This window comes from Lycorma delicatula, chromosome 2 (assembly GCF_047948215.1).
Source record: "Lycorma delicatula isolate Av1 chromosome 2, ASM4794821v1, whole genome shotgun sequence".
NCBI lineage: Eukaryota > Metazoa > Arthropoda > Insecta > Hemiptera > Fulgoridae > Lycorma > Lycorma delicatula.
This window is the reverse complement of record NC_134456.1, coordinates 102331418-102347959: the sequence shown is the minus strand read 5'-3', so window position 1 is coordinate 102347959 and position 16542 is coordinate 102331418. Positions and strand designations below refer to the sequence as shown.

The 16542-nt window shown below is 30.2% G+C and overlaps 1 protein-coding gene across 1 annotated transcript in view; it reads left to right on the top strand.

The window, feature by feature from the left end:
* Positions 1-12159, top strand: part of Lrch (Leucine-rich-repeats and calponin homology domain protein) — a 447029-nt gene extending 434870 nt beyond the window's left edge. The window contains exons 13-14 of the mRNA XM_075355909.1: positions 3199-3368; positions 11931-12159. Of these exons, the coding sequence (XP_075212024.1) occupies positions 3199-3342 (144 nt within the window). The 3' untranslated portion in view covers positions 3343-3368; positions 11931-12159. The remainder of the gene's footprint in view (positions 1-3198; positions 3369-11930) is intronic.
* The last annotated feature ends 4383 nt before the right edge of the window (positions 12160-16542 follow it).

Sequence of the window (16542 nt, the reverse complement as noted above, 5' to 3'; positions counted from 1 at the left end):
CATTGTATTTTTTGTCGCTCTTGCATATCCATACAATGTTGCTCCTTGAGCAAAATTATCTTTATAAGTAGGTAAAAATCAGATGAAGCTAGTTCTAGTGAAACGTTGTTTGGCTACTACTGGCCAAAATCGTCTGCACAGCATGGACTTTGTGTGTTGTAGTTTCCAGTGTTGATTCCTTTAACTCTGTTTTTTCTGCAGTAGTATTTCATTGTCGCTGTGCATTCTGGTCTAAGCTCCTTGACAAAATGTAATCATGATAGATAATGCTACTTTCTTTATTGAAAAACACTCATCTCATCACCTTCAACTTCATGTGAATTTACTGAATTTTTTTGTATCACAGAGTGTCAGTTTTCTGTAACTATAAAGTTTTGGAATTCATCTTTGGATTGTAGATATAGTTTCAAGTATCTTCAGTAGTAGTTACTGATTTTAGGAAGTTTTCAATAGATTCAACACATTATAACATCTATCATGATTTTTATTTAAATTTTCTTCTGCTGTCAATTTTCTGTTAGAAATTTTGTTGCAAGCATGACCATCATCATTGTCAAATGAAAAGTCAAAGTAATTTAATCTCAATGGAATTTTGAAGTCATTTAAGTTACATTGTACCTATTAGTGATTATCTTAAATGGCTGTGAGAATTTTTTCAATCATTTCATCAGTGCATTTTGTTTGAAATACATCCCTCATGTTCATCTACCTGTTTTGGATATTTAAATCAAATTCAAAAACATGTGACATGGTCTCATTTTGATAGCCATCAGTAACAACATTTGGTAGGTTTATGAAGTTGTTTTTCCAAGTTTTTTTTTTAAGAATTTGGTACAGATATTTTGTTCCTTATTTTTTAATCGAATGAAATTTAATAAAACACAAAAACAACTTCTATCAGTTGTTTGTCAACAGTCAATGAGGTAATTTAATTGATTGCTCGACTGTGACTAATCCCACATTCAATAAGACAAGTAGCCCTACTGGTTCCACATTTTGCTTCCACTGATTTGTTCACCATAACAGTTCACTGTAAAACAATCTTGATATGTTTAGATTGGATTGTAAGTTTTTTTTTTTTACAAAAAGATTATGTTTGAATTAATTTCTTGTCAAGTTTGTAAACAATATTTCTTACAACTTGATATGAACACAAGGAGCATCTTCAAAGAGAGCATTTCACCAGTTGAAGGGTTTAAAGTAAGGATACAATACCAGTAATCAAAGTCATATTTAATAAACTGACTCCTATATATTATTGGACTTCAATAAAGGTGTAGTAAATATATAATGTTAAAATCTTTTTTGCTAATAACCTTACCAATCTATAAAAAGTGGGATAAAAATCAGTGCTAACTTTTAAGCAACATGGTTTTAAAGCAGTGCTAAAATGCTGAGAGATACAAACCAAGCAATGGTTAAAATATACTATTGTGTTTGTTTTGTGTATCTTCTATAAAAAACATCATAGTTGGCAAAATGTTTCAGGGTGATGAATGGTTACAACAGAAACTCAAATTCCTCTTAAACATTCATTTGACTGGAAGCAGTTTAAAATTGTCATTTTGTTGTCAATAAAATACATTTTTTATTTCTTTGGTTATAGATTTATTTGAAATGTTCTTTTGATGAATTAATATAAAAGCTTATGTTGTTTTTAAATTGTATTCTCTAACTTGTAATTGTATGAGTTATTAATAATATTTTTTATAGTTTTTTTTTCTTCAACAATATTGCCACTGAAATTTATATATTTACACAAGAAAAAATAGCAGTTTGTAGTTTTTATTGTTGTAACAATTCTAGCTTTTTCATTCAAAATTGGAATGACATTATATCTTCTATAATACAAATATCTTTCATTATTTAGATTGACTTTTTCAACAGTTAATGACCCAAAACATTTTTCTAAACCTTGAATAAAGAAATAAATTTGTTTTTTTGATCGGTGTATTACTTATAATACACAGAAAAGATTACATCAGTAATGGGTAGATATGCTACTCCACTGATAAAAGAAAGGAACTGCTCCATCATTTTCTTGGAAATTGTGGTAAAACCTTGATCAGAGCAGCATCCCAAAACACTCAATTAATTATAAAAGTATATTTGATTGAAGTCCATATTAATTATTTAAAATATAAATACATGAAGATACTCAATATAAATAATAGCTACAAGATAATTTACAATTCAGAAAATGAAAATTATTTGAGTATTAATGAAAACATATGTACACATTGAAAGGGATGCAGAAATTATGAATTTTTGTAATTTTTTTTTTATTAATATTAATTAAAATTTCATTGAAGAATAATTTTGTTTCCATAAAAGAAAATGTTTTAATTGTATTTTAAATAAATTGGTGAGAAGATTTTTTAAATGGTTAAGTTACTTATTAAAAATGTTAGTGGAAGCACAATAAGGCCCTTCTTGTAACCTGAAGTATTGTGCTGAGTTTCATGAAGCAGTTACATTGTCTGGTTCTGTAGAGGTGGACATATTAATTTTCTAAGAATAAGTGATAGAATTTAAGAATAAGTGATCACTTTATTAAAGATTGTACATTCATAAATAGAGTTTACAAGTAAGTTAATTTTATTAAATAACAGTCTACTTGATTTCATATTTATGGATGCCAAATAATGATCTAACACTCAAATTTAATTTTGATTACTTATTCTGACTTTTTGAAGTCGCTCCAAGAGATGATATTGTATTTTAGATTGGAATATACAGTATATACTCATAACATGAGAGTAACAGAATCCTTCTTCAGTGTTGTCAATAAATATCAATGAAAAATATTTAAATGTTTTCTAATTTTTAAGATATTTTAAATTTAATAAGGTTAGTGACAAGATTTTATTGAGTTTTCAAACAGGTAAGTTTCTATGCAGTATAGTTAGTATTTAAAAGTTTTCTTCTGTTTATATTATTTTTTTCTCACAGCAAACATTTCTTCATCATTTTCTACTTTTCATCTGAAATATTCTGCTAAAATATATATTTGAAAATATTATAGGTGGGCAAAATATGCCATATGCTCACTGTATGGAAGAATTACTGCTGTGAAACTGGATATTTCTTTTTCATATTCGCAGAAGCTAATTAGAATGGGACCTACTTATTTTGAATTAATTAATTTTACATGCGTAGTAATTAATTTCTTCTTTCTTGTGTTTTTTTTTTTTACAGAAATTAGTTTGCTGTCCTAGTGATGTATTGGAAGGTAGAGGTTTGGTTCAAGTCGCTATAACTGTTGGAGAATTGTTGAGGTTCCATCAACCACGATCGCCTGCACATGCTCCTTACACTCCACCTGCTGGAACATGCTCCTGAGTTTATCTGTCTGTAGAACGTTAGAGGTACAGTATATATTTTTACATTTAGTATCTGAATTAGTTATCTTTCAGTAGCAGCACTTAAATCTGTGCAAACACTAAAAATATTTCAATAGTTTTATTAAAACTTTTTAAAATATATAAAGCATAAACTGGGCCTACACTCCTTTTCTAAGTATGGTGATCAATTCTATTTGTTTAAGGGCAATTTCTGCTTAAAAGTATGAATTTGTAGTGCCTGTAATATAAAGTGAGTTGCATTTGATTGAAAAACTGGGGGAATAATCTACTTATATAATTAAAATCTTTTCATTTCCCCAGATTTATTGTGGTGATATCTTTTAGTTTTCATATAAAAACAAAAGCTTAATCTTATATATAAAATATATCTTATATATAAAATAAATGTTTGTATGTTTGTTTGTCCCATATGCATTCTTACTATCCCATATGTCCTGTATTTTTAACCTTTAGGTGACGCTGGTGTCGAGATATTTACAAAATGAACAAACAAATACACAGACAGACTTTCTTCTTCTATATGTATAAAAGACAATGTTTGTATGTGTGTCTGCTACAGACTAAAAAACTACTGGGCTGATTTAAACATAGGAAAAAAGAAAAAATAGGTGAAAAGAAAAATGGAAAAGATAGAAAGAGAGAAATGAAAAGGAGAAATAGAAGTAGGGGAAAAGAAGAAATGGAAAAAGTGGAAAGGGAAGGGAAAAGGGGATAAAGTGAAAGTTTTGTGAAATTCTGTAATGTTAAAGATTAAACTTTAAATTAATTAAGACAAACATTAAACTTTGTTAATGTTTTATCAAACTTTCAATTGTGTTCATTTAATCTATTATATATATATATATATATATATACACATATATACACTCAAACCTAGCAATAGCAAAGCATTGCTGGGTCTGCTAGTATTAATATAAATCTGCTCATTATTTCTATTTGTGACTTATTTCACAATATGGTAGAACAGTGTTAACGGACCTCCTGGGGGCTATGTGAAATTGAGAGTGGGTCTGCAGGCATTTAATTTTTATTAAACTTTATCTTATCATGTGACTCACACCTGGGATATTTGTAAGTACATTTCAGTCTCTTGAGGCCCATGGTTTAAGTAAAATTTATCATGGTTGTTAGTGCTTCCTTTTATGAGAATGAGGTGTATAACCTCAAGTAGGTTTTTCAAGTACATTTTGTTCTGGCTGGTCAATTCTACTTCAAATCCCTGTGTCAGGATGGACCATTGTTTTTTTTTTACCCACCTCCCCCATCAAACTAATCCCTCTTTGTTTTGAGTGAAATTGGGACCACCGACTGCATTTCTTATTCATTTCAGTGGTAGAGTGAGCAACTTGTGTTTTAGTTTTATTGCAGTAAATTTTTATAATATACAGTTATTGAGATTTTCTGCTTTTGATCAAATAATTGAGTTCATAACAAAACTTCTTATTTCCAATTCATTCACAGCCTTATCTAAATATGGATCAATGGTTAAAGAGTGGATTGTTGAAGCGCAAGACAGATGATAATTTGAGTGGTCTATTGTTGTTGAAAATATTAGTAGTACAGATAAAGTTCTTTCACAGAAAAGATTGCATAAATATTGTCCTTCCTATTTACAAATTGGATTTTCTGTTCTGAATAAAGGCAATGAGGACAGACCATAGTGTGTTCTTTGTTGCAAAGTCTAAATGAATGTATGAAACTGTTAAAGGTGAGATGCCATCTTGAAACTGCAACTTCATGGTTTACAGAATTTAGTTGAAGAGACTGTGTATGAAACAAAAAATTAAAATGCTATTCTTGCCTCTTACGAAGTTGCCATTCTAATTGCTAAAAATGAACAACCTCATACAGTTAGGGAAGATTTAATTTTTTTGCCTACAGCAAAAGTGATAGCAAAGAACTTATTTAGTGAAAAACCGGTGAGCTGTCTGTAATGTTGTTATCTGACATACAATGAAAAGATCAGATGAGATGGCTCAAAATGTGAAAAATATTTAGCTAGAACAGTTATGCAAGTGAATATTTTGTGTTATATTCAGATGAGAGTCAAGAAATTTCAAATAATGCTAATCTGGTAGCTTTCGTGCAATAAGAAGATGAAAATAAGGTTTGTAAGGACTTTTTGTTCTGTGAATCAATACCTTTTCATACAGCTGCTGATGCCCTTTTCATCATTGTCTATAACTTCATAACTATAAATAAGGTTCCATGAAAAAAAATGTGTAGGTTTAAGCACAGATGGTACTAAGCCAATGTTGGGTATACATAAAGGTTTAGACGCACATATCCAGAAAATTGTAATTCTTCTCAAATGAATACATTATTGTTTACACCATGTAGTACTAGCTACAAGCTGTATGTATGCCCTCCAAAATGAAAACCATTCTAAACGAGGCAGTAATAAAAATTCTGTTTCATTCAGATCCTACTTTTAATAGCTGGTTACTTGCTATTATTTGTAATAAAATGAGAAGTGATTATTATTACTGCATTCAGAAATTAGCTGGCTGTCTTGGGGTAAGGTTCTGATGTGGTTGTTTGAACTTCATAACAAAGTAAGCTCCTCATAAATTCCTCCTCATACAGTTGTTCCTCATAAATTCTAAATTTGAGTTAAAACACAATTTAAATGATTTCACATGGCTCGTGTCTCTTGCTTATTTGGCGGACATTTTTAACATCTTGAATACTCTTAACTTGAGCCTTCAGGGTACATTTACAACAATGTTTTTTGTGCAAGATAAGAGAATAGCAACAATGAAGAAATTAAATTTGCAGTGCAGCTATTTGGAGAAAGGAAAATACAGTTCCTTTCACACACTGAGTAATTTCATTTATTTCAGTGAATAACCCCTTCCTAGTGATGTTGCTAAAGGTATGATTGTACCTATGAGGTCATTGGCGTCTCAACTACGTCTTTATTTCCAATTTGCCCTGAAAAAATTGACTATATGAAAACTCCCTTTCTAAATTAGGAATATAAACTTACTTTGGTTGAAGAACGACTTAGTGAGCTGTCTTGTGTTCTTTTAGTTCAGAATGCTGTTTCCTTCATTAATCATTACTGGAGTTTTGATTCCAGTCTAAGGCTGTTTATCTTAAAATTTCTAAAAAGACTATATGACATTGTTACCATTTGCCTCTAAATATCTGTGAGAGACAATATTTTTTCATCTCATACTTATGAAAAACAAATTCAAGAATAGACTTAATGTGGAGCCAAATCTATGTCTAATATTATCCATCTATTTTTGATCCAGACATACGGACATGTTGACATTTCAAAAACAGATCAGCCATCATATTCAGTGAGTTTTTAGTTCATAATGTGAGGCCTAACTCGTATGATCGTATTTTTCCAACTATTTTTTTTTTTTTTTTTACAACAGTATTGCATTATCTTAAATGACATATTCATGTTATAAAATTTTTATTTATACTTCATTTTTACAAAATGTAAAATATATTTAAAAAATCATTTTTCGTTTCATAGATGGGCCACAAAGTATTATCAGTCACTACAGAGGGTCTGCGACATCAGAAATGCTATGCTAGAACTATGGATTTCTTTTAGTGAAAATTCTTGTATCAGTCTGTTTCAAATTGTATGAGGTGTTTTTAAAATAAGGTCCATTTTGAAATAAAAACAAAACTGAAAGATAAGAACAAACTTTATTACTTACACATAAAAACTACATTTACTTACTACTTTTTTACAAGCCTGTCTTCAACTTCAACACATTTTTCACAGTATTTTACTAATTTCTTCATTCCCTCCTCAAGAAATTCTGCCATTAGCAGCTTAAACTGCTTGATATAAGTCATTGGATATATGGAGGTACTGTGTAATAACTCCATTTTTCAATTCATCATCATTGTCAAACCTTTGTGATGTGAGCCATTGTTTAAGGTAAAGAAAAAGAAAATTGCTGCGAGCTAGGTCATGGCTATAGGATGGAAATTGAAGATTTTCCGACAAAGTTTTTCCTGTTGCCTTACTATCTGATTTGTCATGTGTAGTTGGGGATTGTCATGTAAAAACAAAATCCCCCAGGATAGCATTCCATGTTGCTCAGTTTTACAGCTATTCTAAGATCTTTTAACATTTTATTATACATATCAGCATTCATAGTAGTTCTGCAGTTACTAAATTCGACAAGCAGGAAGACACCCTTTTTGTCCCAAAGAGCAGCAATCAAACACTTCTTTACTGATTGTTCATGTTTGAATTTCTTTGGTCTCAGAGATGCACCATCGCATCAACTGGTGCTTTGTCTCAACATTCGAATAAGAAATCCAGGTTTCAACTCCAATTACAATGAACAGTGTGATCAAACAATTCATCAACTTCATTTTCATAATGCCACAAAAATTCATGCATTATAGCTGGAAGTTTTTCTTATGTGTATTGGTTCTTATCTTTGGTACACATCGGTACACAATTTTTTTATAACCAAATTTTTCAGTCAAAATGAAAGATCATGAGACATCAAAGACAATTCTTCTTTGATGTTAAGAGTGGTTTTCTCAAATTTTGTTATCAACTTTTTCAGTAAATCATTCATTATCACTGACAACAGGGTGCTATGTTCATCATCATCAATGTTTGTTTGCCCTTCTTGAAACAAACAGCAACACTATCTTACTTTAACAACACCCATAATATTTGGCCCCTAAAAGTCATAAATTTGACTGTGAATTTCAGCTGCAAAATTGTTTTTTGCCAACAAAAATCGAATTTCTCCTTGTTCTTCACAGGCTGTCCAAGGGTTGTCCTCAGGGCAGCCATGTTGGGTCCTTGTTGTGAGTGGTTGAGTTTGATTCTCTTCTGCGGCTGCCATTGTGTAACATCGTGGCTTATGCTGATGATGATGGGCTCTTGTTGGTCAAAGGATGCTTGTGGATGGAGGTTGAGCTCCGTGCCACTCAGGCTTGCAGGATACTCGAGCGGTGGGATCATCAGCATAAGATGATGTTCAGCTCGGAGAAGACTCCTTAAAGGCCATTTGGCAGTCAGTTGGCGAGTCCGTTTTTCGATGATAGGCCAGCGTATAAAGTATGTTCAGGTTCAAAAGTACCTTAGGGTGTTTCTTGATGAGAAATTGCAATTTAAGAAGCACCTTTAATAAGTCGCAAGGAAGGACTGTAGTGCCTTCTTTGGTATTCGACATGTGATCAGTCCTGATTGGGGTTGTAATTCCAAGACTGTGAGTACCCTATATAAGAGCATGTGTGAGGCTAATATGCTGTATATGGCACCTGTTTGAGCGGATAGGCTAAAATTTAAAAGCTATTGGGATATGCCTTATATTGTTAATGGTATTAGGTGGTTACTGTAAAATTTCACAGCAGGCAATCTCGGTGACTGCAGGCGTGAAACTGATAGATTTAATTGCATCAGAGAAACAACAGCGTTATGTTGCAAAGAAGTTTGATGGAGCTGACTTCAGAGAATATTCAAGAAATTGAACAACATGGTGATGCCTTATGGCAGGCAAGATGGGATGAGGTAGAGGGTGGGTGTTATATGCATGATCTCTTCCCAAATGTTGTTGGTTTGTGGGACGCCTCTTGGTTATACCCTTATAAGTATGTGATGCAATTTCTTTCTGGTCATGGTGGTTTTCAAGACAGACTGCAGAAATTTGACCTGGTAGACTCCAGATAACTAGATGGCATGTGTTATATTAATGTACGAAATACGAGTTGATGCACTTGGAGACTATTTGTCGTCTCGATATCATCGGGTCGGCATCAGATCTTCATTCTGTTTGGAGGAACCAACCCAAATGGATGATTGTGGAAAATTTTAATAACTTATCTTGCAAAGGAGAAGATTGCTGAGGGGGTTTAGGGTTCTGCTTGGGTTTTCCCGCTTTTGTTGTTAACACAAGTTTTATTGTTGTGTTATATTATTTATGTTTTTGTTTTGTGTTTAGTATTACTGTTATTACTTTTATTGTGTTTTTGTTAGTTCTTGTTTTATGTTCCATGTTGAGTGCTGAACTCACTTTTGCCTATTTTGAGTAAATAGTTCAGTTCCTTTGTTACTGTGTAGTATATCCAGTCTTATTTAAGACCGTGGTATGATGTGCTTTGTTTATGAGTTCATGATAGTATTACACCAATGGGAATGTTACTTGTGGCATTCGCATTGGTGGCATCCTCGCTGAGGTTAGACTGAAAGATATCAATGCTGAAGTATTGAAGATGACCTCCAGTAAAGCCCATAAGGGCTAGGTATGGAGTGGGTGATGTGACGACCGAAACCGTCACATGGAGGGTGTCTTTCCCTAGGGTATCAGGAGTTGGCAGGATCACAAACTGTAACACTATAAACGGATGAATATAAACTACTAACAACAAAATGACTAAACTATTGTTGCTGACAGTAGACAGTTGATTGAAATAACTGAGAAACACATGTGCCATCTGTTTATATCACATATATAGGTGGCAAACTCAAAACAGACTTTACTTTAATTAACCATAATATGAAGAACAGTAATAATTAGTAGTACGTGTATTATACAAAAATGTAAAAATTAATACACTTTTAGGTAAAATATGTCAACTTATGTTTGTTATTAAAGGTACAGTGTGAAAATCTGAGGTGGTTTTGCACCCCAGATTTTACCTTACCTATTTTACAGCCTTACCTTACCTAAACTACAGATGGCTTGACACAATTTGGCCTCTGTAATCACCCAAAAACTGCTGCAACCAATAAAATTATCTCAAAATTATGTGAGCTTGTTTACATTGCAAACATCTTGATAGACGTGTCCAACTAGATTTTACATGTGTTTCACTTGATTGATACTACAATTGTTAACAATCGCCCAAAAAAATGTTTGACTGAACACTTTTCAACAATGTTTAGACTTATTTAAACATAATTCTGCTGAATTTCTTTAATGTTTTTTAACACTAGTAGAAACATGATTTACCAATACAATCCAGAGATCAAACAATGGGTGGGAGCAAGTGAAAGTGTTCCAAAGAAAGCAAAAGCAGTTATATATGCTAGAAAAGTCATTGCTACAGTTTTATCGGATTCTCATGGTGTGTACCTCATAGAATACTTCGAAAAAGGTAGGAACATCCCTGGGAAGTATTACATTTCACTGTTGGAGCAGTTGAAGGGTGCTATTCAGACTAACCTTCCACATCCAGCCAAAATGAAAATGCCATTTCACCATGATAGTGTATCTGCACACACATGTCAGCTTGTTGCTTCAGAACTTCATGATCTTTGCTTCAAAGTGCTTCCAAATGCACTGTTTTTGCTGGACTTGGCTCTAAGCAGTTACTTTCTCTTCCCAAATCTAAAGAAATCGCTCGTTTATTTTGACTACCGCTTTTTTGGAGAGTTGTATAAATCACATCATATTGAGAGTTTCAGTATTAAAAAGTTAGAAAATCATTAGTCTATGTATTGAATTGCAAGATGAATATGTTGAAAAAAAATTCTGAAACTCTTGCATTGTCTTCGTCAGGCTGAGAACTTCACAAATGGCCCTTGAATATGAGCAGCATTGAAATACTAGCAACTGATGATTGATGAATTAAAAAATTGTTGATTTGTGTGTGTATTCATTTTTTTTTGTCTCTGTGACATTTTGTTTTTTTTTTATTTCCATTATTATTGAATCTTTTCATTTATACTTTCCTGCAAAAAATAGTAAGAAATAGTACTATTTGAAAAAAAAATCTTTTCAATGCTTAAAAGTCCCCTTTATCAAAAAATATTAAAATGTTAGGTAGAAATTTTTTTTCATGTTTGTTGTCTTATATTCATTTTTATATGTCAGGAACAGTAAGTTAAATCATGAAGTCTGAATGCATTGATTAATGGGGGATTGATACATTTAAATGTATTAAAAAATGATTAATATTAGATTGAGAAGTGTTAAAGTATACTAATACTTTTAAGGTAATTTATAAAATTCTTATTCATATTGTAAAATTTTGCAAATAACATTGAAAAAATCTTTTAAACAGATTTTCATCAAATTCTCCTGAAATAATTTTGTTTAAATTTTTAACTGTTTCAACATATCAATTTAAATATTTTTAAAATTAATTTTTTCTAAAGAAAATAAAATCAAAATCTCTAAAGGAGAAATGTTTCCAACATTTAAAAAAAAGGTTTTTTTCAACCTTTACTGATGAGGTGAGTGTAGATCTTTAAATGTTTTATTCAAGTAACCTAAATTATTATAATTTTAAATATTTTAATTAAAATTTTTTATATCATATAAAAAATTACTTTAGCAGAGTGTTGAATTTGTGGTAATTTTTTAAAATTTTTTTCTGGTTTAACAGATTACAGTAGTATTTTTTTATACATTTTCTTATGGTAATTTGTAAAAAAGAAAAATTACAGAAGCAAGTATGACAATAATTACAATTTTCAATTTTATCATTGGAGTAAGGATTAAATTTTAATAAACAGTACATGTCTTATGTCATTTTAGTGACATCACTGCCAACATTTAAAATGTATACCTAAAAATAATAAGTCTTTTTATTTTACTTAATATTATTAATTTTTGTTCACAGACACAGAAGCTTCCAGGTTTTCATTCTAGAAGAAAATAAATGGTTTTTCACCCAACTAAATATGGCCACACCCTATTGCCTGAAGTTAATTATTGATATATCTAGAGCATTCAACATGACATAATATATTTTATTATATCAAAAATAAAATTATGTTTTATTATTTTGAAAATATATACACTATTTATAATCAACTTTTTTTTTACAGAAGAAGGTTATACATAAAATAAATATTATTTCATAGGCCTATGTATAATAATAATAATAATAATCAGTTTTTCTAATTGTATTATAATTATTGTCAAATAGTGAACGAATGTTTAAATTTTAAAATATTTTTGGAATTCATAAACCAAAAAATTATAATTAATTAATTGTAGATAATTCAAAAATTATATATATAAATCTATTATTTGGCCATACATTGCTCAAACATTGTACATATTAGCACAAAGACGGCCAACTGACTGTCTCACTTTAAAATAATTTATATTCATAATTTTCTATACACTTTTTTTATTATTTTATTATTATAGTGAAACCTTCCAATAAGAGAAAGTCATAATACTAAATAAATGTTCATTTATTAATGGTAAATAGACGATAACTATAAAAATGTATCAGTAGTGCCCCTACAAGTAGGGGCAGCAAATTGAATTGTTTTTCATCAGAAAATGGTACATTAAGCTGTTACTTTACTATATCCCTTCTGATCATCATTATTGCATAATTTATTTAAAACATCTAAGGTGCAAAAAACACCATTCAGATTTTCTTTCTATGAGAGTATTCACTACATGAGAGTTCACTATCACTTTGGTGACAAAAATCAAGGTATAAATCAGTAGAGGAGATTAGAAAGATTAGAAGTGCCTGATTTTATTGTGGCTTATTGTGTGTGCAGCCATGGGAAAAAGAACCGAACCTGACTGCAGGCAGTCCTCCCTTCCTAACAGCAAGTATGCATTGGCTCTTCAGAAACCGGCATCCTCGGATGGAGAATCTGGTAGGGTTAGGTTTGTGGGTATAGGGCCCTGCGCCCACAGTACTGATATGGGAAAGAAGAGATAAGGAAAAAGGTTGGGAAGTAGAAAAAAGATGATCTACTTATCAGAGTAGATCACCATCTGCTCATGACCTAAAAAAAGCGCTGAATAGCAGTGTATTTCCTTTATTTATGTAGCAAGACTGGCATAAGATCTTGTTATTCATGTGAATTTTGTTGTTTAGGAACAACATGCCTCATGTTAGCAGATCAGAATTTATAGTGATTATAAAGAAAAATAAATTTTTGAAGCTTATGTATTTGTGATAAGGAAATTAAATTATTTGGATGTATTTGTGATCACTAGAACAAAGTAATAATTGTACTTAACTGTAGGGTTTCTCATACAGTTATCGCAGGTATCTTTCAGCATTGACTTTTAATCCTCTTTTGTGGTGTTATAAATTAGTTAATCAAATCCTTTAATTAACAGTGTTTAGTCAAAATAAACTCATAGGAAGAGTTATACCCCTGTTAAAATAAATTTTACACTAGTAAGGCTTCAATAAACTAGAAACTTTAAGTAGCTAATTTGATCACTGTATGATTAAATGTTTGCATCATCTTCTATTTAAATTTCAACATTGTAATAGATACCATTTTTACAGTATGATAATTATTTTTATGTAAATTTAATTTGGGGTATTAAATGTAAGTGGTTGCTGAATGCTTGTATGATTAATGCTACTAAAATAAGTTTTTTATTTACCATTTTAAACTATAAAACTTTACAATTTTATTAAACTATTTGAAATGATGTAAGAAAACCTACATTGATGTATGAAGGTACTGCTGTTTCCAAATTTTAATAAAGTCGTTAAATTTGATCTGAGTAATAAGAAGATTAAATAAGAATTTTAAAAAAATTATGATCTGACAGCTCATAAGGTGTACTGTATCATACTGGTATTCATATTTCTGCTGAATTCCATATCAAAAGCATTCCACATAAGTTTTTCCTTTTTATTCTAAATAATATTTTTATTTTGTGCATATCTGTATTATATCTATATTTTTCCCTTTCTGAACCAACTTGAGTAAAACTGGAAAGATAAAAATGTCAAAATCTTGTTGAAACAGGATGTTCCTTATTAATGTTTTTCTATTGAGTATTGTACTCCATAAAAATACTAGTAAAGATAGAAAGATGTTGTACAGTGATTAGGTGTAACTGCTTGATATCATAACATTACAATTTTAATACATACTCATTTCAGTTCTAACATACTTTGTTACCAACACTGTGGCAAAAGTATGAGGATCTCAGTGAAAAAAAGTGTTGGTGTCAGTCTTTTAACCAGAAGATTTGAATGCCTGTCAGGCTCACTTGACATTTTTCACATACCAAAAAAAATATTCACACTATTAATTAATTGCTACAGAAAACCTGAATATATTCATATAAATTGTTTTATTTTCAGTAACATAATTGTTTTTTTTTCAGAAACAGAAAAAAATGTTAAACATTATTATAACATCACTGGCCACTGGGCCGCCATACCTATTTTGGTGACCTTGGTTCACCTGGTCAAGATCATAATCTACTATAATGGATACATCATCCTTTTTCACTATCATTCTTAACCCTTAATCCTTTTTTCTAATTATCAGTTCTGTGTTCATATGAGCCTTGTAGAGCCTACATGCTAAAAATGTCAGGAATTTTTTCAGTATATTTTGTGGAAGGGCTGCCTGTGGACTGACTCAGGGATTTAAATTTCCCATCCTCTGGCTTAATGGCTGAAGAAAAATAAAATAGTAATCGAAATTATACAAACCTAAGTATAAAAGTAATACTATTATTAATAGAGAAATAATAATGATAATGTTAATTATTTGTATTACAAAAATTCAGACTTAAAAATTAATCTCTAGCAAATGATATAATAAACTAATTACTGTATATGTTGTATAGTTTTTCTTATGTTGTTATACAAACCTTTTTAATGGTTCCCATGCCACATTATTCTAAACAAAATGTGCTCAAACTTTGAAAATATAATTTTCATAGTTTTAACATGATGCAGGTCATACAATAGTGCTTATGCTAATCATCACTTTTAGATTATTCAAATTTGATATTCATTTAGTAAAAGTATTAAAACCAATTTATTTTGGTTCCATATTCCACCTATCCGACTAATAATGTGTTAATTTCTTTCCATTCTGACAGTTTCTGAATATCAGAAAACAGCATTCAAGCAACAGTCTTAGATTCAAATATTTAACCCTCATTAATTTCTTTAGTAAATGTCTTATATATTAAAATAATTGGTTCAAAGAAATAAATTAAAAAGAATAATTAAACTTTAAATTTAATAAATATGATTCAAAACATTCAAAGATACTTAGTTTTATTGGTAAATTTTAAATTGTCATTAGCTCCCAAAAAAATCTAACAACTAATTAAAACTGCACCCAGAGTTAACTCTGATAGTCTGTCATGTCAGAACTGATTCACTGAATATAGCTTTGTTCATTTTTACCTTACTTCAACTCTCCATTTTCTAGGATGCAATCCTTGAGAGCTGTCAATATTCCAGAACCATCAAGTTGTGAGGATGTAGCTTATTGTTTTACTCAAAACCAATAAAGATTATTTTTGCAAATTATTATAATTTTAAAATCATTTTTTTAAACAGTAAGTTATCAAATCACATTAAGAAGATGGATATGTCAGAAGGTTCACACCAAAGACAATTGGATGTTGGCTATCCATTGTTTGGTGGTATAAATACTTGCCAAGTTTATACCACTGAATGTACTTAAAATTTTAAAAGCTAAAATCATGGCTATTACACTGTACAGTAAATTTCTTGCATTCAAGGCTGTCATTAACAATCATAACCAAATCCAAAAAAATAATAGAAAGATGTAAGCCAAAATATAAGTATAATTTTGATCGGATAGGGTACAAATCAATATCTCTCATTAATTAAAAGTCTCTGTAATGGGAGGTTTCATTCCATAAGTAATAATGCTTTAATATTATTCTCTGTTTATATGTAGATATATTTCATGTATATGTGTGTATTTGTTAGTATTCGATTTATGGATGAGGCATATTTTAGTATTTAATTAGTGTTACTATTATTTCTATGTAGTAATGTTATTAGCATATATTTAAATACGAGTGTTGTAAATGTTAAGTCATAATATTGAATTAAGGTTTAGTATTTATTGATATTTACATCAGTAACTGTGTCTGAAACCCTCTATTTCATTTTTATAATTAAATTATCTTTTTCATAGATTGTACTTTTAAATATAAATGCTTTTTAAATTTTCAGTATATTAATTTATTGAAAAAAAGATAATTAATATTATTAAAATAAGTCTGAAGTTGTGCCTCCAAAATTTTTATTTTTTTATTATTTTTGTATTTTGATATTTTTATATTATCTTGGTCCTGCCGGAAAAAAAAATATATATATATATATTCTTTAAAGAATATATAGAGCTAATATTTGAAAATGAACTACATAACCAAATCAAAACATTAAAATTGCATCTGGACTTAATTGGCACAGCACTATGAATAACACCAATCTGCAGTGCAACTTGTTT